General features: G+C 35.0%; 1 protein-coding gene across 1 annotated transcript; it reads left to right on the top strand.

Annotated features, from left to right (window-relative positions):
• Positions 1-4445: 4445 nt before the first annotated feature.
• LOC104216545 (small ubiquitin-related modifier 1-like) lies at positions 4446-7865 on the top strand. The gene is made up of 3 exons (XM_009766618.2): positions 4446-4577; positions 7274-7423; positions 7565-7865. The coding sequence occupies exons 1-3, from the start codon at positions 4491-4493 to the stop codon at positions 7628-7630; spliced, it is 303 nt and encodes a 100-aa protein (XP_009764920.1). The 5' UTR covers positions 4446-4490; the 3' UTR covers positions 7631-7865.
• The last annotated feature ends 504 nt before the right edge of the window (positions 7866-8369 follow it).

Genomic DNA, 8369 nt, shown 5'->3' with positions numbered 1-8369 from the left:
AGAATGAAAAGAGAAAGAACAGAAGAAAAGAAAAAAAAAGAAAAACAAGAAGAAAAGAAGATAACAAAACAACAAAGAAGAGAAAAAGAAAGTAAAAAGAGAAAGAAAAGAAAGAGAAAATCACAACAGCAAAGCAGTTTCGATGACATGAACTACGTTCGACCTAATTCCTTTTAAGATACATAGGCAGCCTCATGGTTCGGTACCATCAAAAAAAAATTCAAAAGTCCCCAAGCAAAGAAATTGGGGCAGAATTTGTGGTTATTGCAAGAAATCGGATTCCAAAAATCGTAATTTTGAACCCATTTGAATTGTTTTGAGCCTTTGATACCCATTCTTTCTAACTCTATCCAAAAGCCCACATTGCGGTCCAAAGAAAGACCTTCCGATCAATCTTCGAGAAATGACAAGTCAAGCAAGGAGAGGTAATTCATATCAGGGGCAACACTTTGGTCCAAACAGAAAAATGTTAAAAATGAGAGAGTCTTATTGGTGAAAACCCTCACGGGCACCATAAGGCGACGGGAGCTGAGAGAAATCAAAAATGAAAGAGTCTTATTGGTGAAAACCCTTACGGGCACCGTAAGGCGAAAGTGAGTTGAGAGATGAACAAATGAGAGAGGCTTGTTGGTGAAAACCCTTTAGGGCACCGCAGGCCAAACAAGGTCAAGGTTTTGGTGAAGAAATTAGGTTATGGAAACTCCGGGGCAACAAAGTATGGCAACTGAAAGTTGGTTGGTTGGACAGGCTGGGCCGATTAATCCGAAATGCATGTCATGATCATTGGTATCAGCTGCTCCACTCAGATAAGTCTCTTTTCTTTTTCCCCTTCAGATAGTCTTCCAGTTTTGGATTTTTCTTATCCTTAGCTATAAAAGTCATTGCATTTCATCTCTTTTGGGTTTATTTCTCTAAAATGTTCCCAATGTCAATTTTGTTTAAACAAATAAGAAGGAATCTCAAAGCTTACTACCAACTTCCAAAGTTGCATACAGCACGGGGTGTTTAAGGCATTGCTAAAGATAGTATGATGTGAAGTGGGATAAAAGGTCAGTAGAAGTTCCAGCGGTGAAATGGTTTGGTAATGTCGTGGGAAATGCAGAGGTTAAAACAGATGGGTCAAAGATGTAACACAACAGTTTGGGTATAGAACACTCGGGTCATCCAAAGTCATGGGGGTTTGAAAGTCAGTCGGGAAGTCAAGCGGTTCTTGGCCAGTTCAGGGGAAGTCAGTCAAAACAAAGCACGACAGCGGGGAGGCCACTTTCAGCAAAAATGCCACAAACTAACCACCACATTTTAAATTGACAAGATTTTTCTATGATTGAAACAGGGACAGAAAGTTTCGATTGTTTCGGAGAAATCCTCCATAAGGAAAGACAAGCACCAGACAGGTTTGACCGTAAACTCTCAGGACCCGCCTGGATAATGGGATTTAATTTGAAGTTTTCAGGACCCTCCTAAAAAATGGGACCTAGCTTAGAATTCAAAACAATCATGAGTAGCATAATCTAGCATAAATGCACCACAAAGGAATATAAGTTGGTTTCAAAGTTTGCAAGTTTGAGATATGATTCAATTTGGAGTTATCGGAACCCTCCTGAATAATGGGACTTAGCTTTAAGATTTCCGTTGGATAACAAGATTTAGCGTAAGTTCTATTGTAGGGTAGTGTAATCCAGCCGTAAAAATTGTCACCCTTAGGATAATACTTAATTTTTGACTTTCAGGACCCTCCTGGATAATGGGATTCAACTTTAATACTTTCTTAGATAACAAGATGTAGCGGAAGTAATACCTTCAGAAGATATAACTTAGATTTAAAATTGTCGTTTAATTAAGAGTTGTCGGGACCTTTCTGGATAATGGGGTGTAGTTTTAAGATCGGCTTAGATAACAAGATGTAGCGAAAGTAATACCTTTAGGAGATATAATATAGATTTAAACTGTCATTTAATTAGGAGATGTCAGGATCCTCCTGGATAACGGGATCTAGCTTTCAAATTCTTAGTAATATTTGGTAATATGATTTAGTGTAACACTCACATATGTGCCCAACTACCAAACTGGGGTAGAAAATTTTCTTTGTTTTGTCTATTTTTGTTGAAATCAGGTACCCACTTGGAGAATAGGGAGAAGCAATTCAAGTTCAGCAATCAGGCGCCCACCTGGAGAGCACGGGAATACAATTCAAGTTCAACAAATAGGCGCCCACCTGGAGAGCACGGGAATACAATTCAAGTTCAGTAGTTAGGCGCCCACCTGGAGAGCACGGGAATACAATTCAATTTCAGCAGTCAGGAGCCCACCTGGAGAGCACGGGAATACAATTCAAGTTCAGCAGTCAAGAGCCCACCTGGAGAGCATGAGAATACAATTCAAGTTCAGCAATCAGGCGCCTACCTGGAGAGCACGGGAATACAATTCAAGTTTTGGCAATCAGGCGTCCACCTGGAGAAAGGAAATCATCTCAGATTATAATTTGAATTCAGCAATCAGGCGTCCACCTGAAGAAAAAGGAAAGTGTCTGAGATCACAACTCAACAAAGAGACTTCACCGGGAGAATACAAGTCAACAAGGCAACAAGGCAACAATGAGAATATTTGTTATATTTTTAATTTTGTTGTTAATTAATTTCTTAATATGTGTGAAATGAGTCAAAAAAATCAATTAAAGTGAACCTAAGGGAGTATAAGATAGCTCATCCTTTCATGTTTGGTGTCTGAACATTTTACGGAGGTAAGATCTAATTCTTTTACTAAGTATTATAAATTCCTTCAATAAAATTAGCTTAAGGATGTTGATGAAAGAAAAAAATTGTCTCCTCGTTCAGAGTTATGGATGCTAAATGAAGCCAACAATACGGCTCAAGGTTGCTTCAAGGGAATACGTTAATTCTCCTAATAACTGAGACTCCCCACCCTCAATCCCATGGCTAACAGAGAGTCGAACAATATAAATACTTGAAACATTCATCGTTTCCAGCTATGCATGTCGCTATTTAGTTAGTGATTTCCTTAGTACTTCTGTAACTCCTTCTAATCTTTTTCAAGTTTTTTTTTTTTTAAAATACATTATTTTATATTTCAGTTGCTAAACATTGTTTTTACTGTGCTTAATGCTGTGAGAAATTTTATTAAAATGTTAAAAGGCATTTAATTTGCCATATTGGACTCGTGCTCAGCACGGGCATCGCATATCTATTCCATAACACAAGACACAAAAGAATATTCACACTTTTCGTAATTAGAAGATCCTAGACTACAAAGTAATTACTTAATCATTCATTTTTTTACGTAAAATTAAAGTAGGTGAACCGATAGATCATTTTCTAAAGTTTTTGAAGCCAAAAAATAATTACAATAATATTTACAAAGAAAAACTTAAAAGAATACACTTATTAGTTACTAGTGCTAAATAAACATAAAATTTATTAAAAGCTTCATTAATAGTTATTAAAAAGTTCCGAAGCTTTAAATTCGAAAATCAAAATTTGTGAAATTGCTATTTGTTTAGATTGGATGTTATTGCAAATGATTGAGAATATTCTTTCAAGTTAATCTCAATTTTGAGGAAGCTTAGTAAAAACTCGAGTTGGTTTTGGTTGGAATTTCAAATTAAAACTCGAATAAGAAGATATAAATAAATTGTATACAAATTATATATCGGGTGTACAAATGATATATAAAATATATACAACTAACATAATTGTATTCAAGTTGTATGCAAGTTGTATTTGTTTGACTGATTCTGTATAATAAAAAATTATGTACAAATTATAGTTTGATTGATTATGTATAACAACAAAGTTATACTCTATAACCAATGACGTACACATGAATTTTCATAAGCAGTGTCAATATTTAAAGAAGTGAACAAATGAATAAATTATTATAATGGCAAGCAATGTCATTTTTAACATTTATACGCAATATTTTAATTTTATTTATTATTTTTACATACAACTTCAAGCAAGATGCCTATGCCCCTGTCCATAACTATTGTATATAAATTATAAATTTTTGTCCGGATTTGTATATTTTTTATAAAATATCTAGTTATTTTTTGTTAATAGAAACCAGGCTAAATCAGCTAAATATTATCTTAATTTTGTATCTATAGAAAAAATCCTTTGTAAAAGTTACGATTTAATCCGATACGTTCATCAATAATAAAGTACGGACGAGATTTGTTCGATACAAACATAGTATGCAACTTAAATATTTCTGTAATCTAAGTTATTAATGTTTTTCTTTTACTTTTTAAGAAAAAAACAATTGTACACCCTCTAAATATTAGTCCTTTGGTTTTCTTCATCCTTCCGGGGCAAGTAACGACGTCGTATTGCACAGAACAATATCGTCCGCCAGATTAAATTAGAAACGAATCTAGACCGTGTACTCATAAGGCTGCGACTCCTGAGGTATAAGAAGGTTTCATAGGAAAAAAGAAATTGCAGGAATATTAAGTGAGAAGAGAAGAAGAGAGAATGTCGGGATCAGGAGTCACTCAACAAGAAGAGGACAAAAAGCCAGCCGATCAGGCCGCTCATATCAACCTCAAAGTCAAGGGCCAGGTCTTTCTTTTTCTCCCTTTTACGTATGCTTTACATTTTCTTTTTCGTTTGGCTGCAATCACTTCGGGGGTTTTTCCGGTTTTATGCAATTGGCTACTGTTATTAAGGGTTTAAAATTTGTTTTGGGTACACTAGGTTTTGCTTTTAGGGTTTTTCTCCTCTATTTCTTTCTTTTCTTTTTCGCTTGGTCTGCCTTTATATTTTGTTGCATCTGTCTTTGATCGTTCTGGTTAACCAAATGTTAGTAATGTCTTCTCTTTTAACTCTTATTTTGCAGCAGAATATTTCTGTTCTAGTTCCAGTTAAAGCAGTACATGTAATATGTTACTCTTTCTTAGGTATATGAGCTTTACAGCTTGTTTGGATGGTTGTTCCCATTGTATCGTATTGTATTGTTATCACAAAACAATATTTATTTTGATTGTTTCATTAAAATTGGTTGTATTGTATTGTTAAATCCATTGTTTCGGAACAATGAAAAGTTCCCTTTTTTGAAACAACCGATTTGGTGTGGTGGGGTTGTTTCCTTTTCTTTTTTTCCAATTATGCCCTAACTTATTACTCCATAATTCTATTTTACTTTTTACCTTTTTTTCTAATTTAACTCCAAATCTCCAACCAATAACCTACTTTGTTTTTTTCCAGAACTTCTGCCGCCAATGTTAAAGGTGTTTTGCCTCCTTCCGTTTTATTTTTTCTCCTAATTTACTTTTAACTCAATTGTAATTAGTTGTGCTCCTTTGTTTTGCCTTCTTCTGTCTAGCTCCTTTGTTCTGCTTTCTTAAGGTGTTTTCCCCTCTTCTGTTTTGTTTTTTAAAATTATTTTTATGCATAATTTTTGATAAATATAATATTTAAACAATTGAGGGTATTTTAGTAAACTTATTAGTTATAGTACAGTACGATACAGTCAAACCAAACAGCAAAATATTGTTCAACAATAACAAACAATACAATCTATCCAATCATTGTATTCAAAAACGATACAATACATTATAAAACGACGGGGAACAATGATCCAAATAGAGTGTTAGAGAAACTCTAAAAACACTGCCTTTTTGCATCTGCGAGCTTTAGAATATTATAATTATAGCTATTCTCTGGTTAAAGTATGTTTTGTACCCTAAAAGATTTGGGGTATCTAATTTGTGGTTGGTTTCTAATTTTGGAGTCACTGAGAGGGGGGGGGTTAATCACTGCTATTATGTTTTCTGCATCCTATTACTTTGTCATTTTAAGATTTATTGTATGATATTTATATTGAAGATTTGAATTGATTGAATGTTTTACTTTTCCTTTTCTCATAGGCAGTGCATTGGTGTTTCTATTTTGTTGCCATGAACCGTTTTGCACCGTTCTAGTTGGAGAAATTGGATTTTCTGTAGTTGTACTTTGCGATTATGGCCTTTGGTTACTGTTGAAAATACGTAGTTGATCCTGAAATCCACCTTGAAACCACGTTAATCTGAGTGTCTTGAATATTTTGAATTAATTTTTTCTTCTCCATTTACTCAGATGGGTAGAATTAAATAGTTTATTGCTCCATAACCAACTGGATCTTTATCTTTATACACTGTTAGGTTGTTACCCTTTGTACACTTCCAATGAAATTCAGATATTCAATTTAATTTACGGTACTCAGTAAATTTTTTAATGGATGGTAGTTGATAAAGGAGACTAGGAGAGTATGGACTTTAGCTTTCTTTTTCCTGCTGACAACTGATGGCAAGAGGCCAATGCACAGTCAGTTTAGCTATGGCAGTTCTCGATCAGTTTAGTATACTTGTTTATTCGAATATCTGCTATAGTTAAAGAGTTCATCACCAAACTAAAAAGGCCTTGTGAAATGAAGATATCATGTAGATATATGGTTGCTCCATGTAGTGTGCTTGTCTTATGTTTATTAGTCCTTGACTCGAATATTTTTAATGTGTTGTGCACCCAAGCTTGTGGCCTAGTGGTTAATAGAGTGGGAGGAGAACCGTGAGATATCAAGTTCAAATTCTAGCATAGGCAAAAGACATAGATGATTTCTTCGTCCGGTACCTGTGCTAGTGGGAGGCAGCATGTATCTGGTGGAATAATTGATGCACGCAAGCCGGTCGGAATACCGTCATCATAAAAATATTATTAGTGTGTTCTGAGTTGACATGGTAAATCTATGGTTTGTGAATAACGATACAAATCCACTTCTGCTTCCATTATCGTAATATGTAGTAACTAGGTATATCTGCTTGGCAAAATCCACCCCCTTCTATCGCACCATTGTTCATTTTCTCATGCTTAATTCCCTATTTTGTTCTTTTCTGTGGCATAACGGATACATTAAGCATCTGAAAACTTAACTTCCTTCAGGAGAAAGTTCAAAAAGAGTAGGCAAAACAATGAAAGCAAAAATTGAAAAATAAATGTTGAATGTATTGATTTTTGAACACGTCTCGTCTTTTTAGATGACACTGTATAGAAGAGAAACCTGATGATCTTTGACTAAAAGCAGAATAACTAATGATGTCTGTAGTATTTAAGAACACTCTGCTTCTTGTTTTTTCTAGTTTGTTCATTTTCTTGCTTGTTTTGGCTAATTTATATAGCCAAAGTTGGTCAAGAATCCTCAAAAGTTCTTGTGGAAAAATTTCTGACTGACAATAATCCATATTCAAGTATACGGAGTCTCTGAAGTTGACCAATTTTTGTAGGACGGAAATGAGGTGTTTTTCAGGATCAAGAAAAGCACACAGCTGAAGAAGCTCATGAATGCTTACTGTGATAGGCAGTCTGTGGATTTCAACTCTATTGCATTCTTGTTTGATGGCCGTCGTCTTAGGAGCGAGCAAACTCCTGATGAGGTTTCTGTCTCTCCCTTTTTCTTCACCAACCAACACTCTTCTTCCTGCCTCTCATATTGAAAATATCCTTCCTCGTATCCCTAATCGTCATAGAATCTGTAATGTGTTGTCTCATTACTTTTTCCATATTCTTTTTGACAGCTCGAGATGGAGGATGGGGATGAAATTGATGCTATGCTGCATCAGACTGGTGGATGCTTGGGTTAGTTTTATATGCTTGGGTTAGTTTTATATCAGAGGGTTTTGGGACAGCTTAAATTATCTTCAGTATATATTGGCTGAACTATTATGAATATAGTTTAGCTTGTACTCTGGTGGGCTAGTAATGCGCTGCTTATGGCTGGTCACTATTTTTGGATCTTGTTATTGCCTTTTATTAACTCCCGGGTTTTGATATGATCAGTTTTTGGGCTGGTGGAGAGATTGTCCCCTTTGATTTCTATTATTGGTGGTCTTGAATTTCTGGTTTTGAAGCAAAGCTTAAACTGACCATGCCCATTCAGTCAAAGTCCAAACTACATATTCCTATCCATATACATATACATATTACTATCCTATCTTGGAAATGCGCTATATTTAATTAGCAACTTGCTCATCATCAAAATTATGCTTCTGAAATTGCTTCATCTATGTGGTATCATCATTTTTTATCATGTTCTTTCTTTCTCTCTAAGCACGATTTTAAATTAGAAGAGAGATTTTAAGAAGATATTCCCACCTGTTGGGAATATACTGGGTATGTTGTTTTTTAAGAGATGACAGATCTATTCACTCTAAGTGTATCGTAAGGGATTTGACTGGTATGGTCGCTCTTAAGTCTAAGGATGTTGTATGTCCTGAAGGGATGTCTGGTAAAATTGGAACGGCGTAGAAAAAAAAGGATGTTGTATTTGGGAATAATTAGGCGATAAAATTGGAACGACACAGGAAAAAAGGAAGTTGGATT

The sequence above is a fragment of the Nicotiana sylvestris genome, chromosome 7 (assembly GCF_000393655.2).
Source record: "Nicotiana sylvestris chromosome 7, ASM39365v2, whole genome shotgun sequence".
In the NCBI taxonomy this organism is placed as follows: domain Eukaryota; kingdom Viridiplantae; phylum Streptophyta; class Magnoliopsida; order Solanales; family Solanaceae; genus Nicotiana; species Nicotiana sylvestris.
The sequence above is the reverse complement of the archived record's forward strand: the minus strand, read 5'-3'. Positions and strand labels throughout refer to the sequence as shown.

What these genes read in the sequence shown, in the direction of transcription:
- LOC104216545 (XM_009766618.2), top strand. Translation starts at nt 4,491, where the DNA reads ATGTCGGGATCAGGAGTCACTCAACAAGAAGAGGACAAAAAGCCAGCC. An exon ending in ACCTCAAAGTCAAGGGCCAG is followed by an intron (nt 4,578 to 7,273) that starts GTCTTTCTTTTT and finishes CAATTTTTGTAG; the next exon opens with GACGGAAATGAGGTGTTTTT. An exon ending in GCGAGCAAACTCCTGATGAG is followed by an intron (nt 7,424 to 7,564) that starts GTTTCTGTCTCT and finishes TCTTTTTGACAG; the next exon opens with CTCGAGATGGAGGATGGGGA.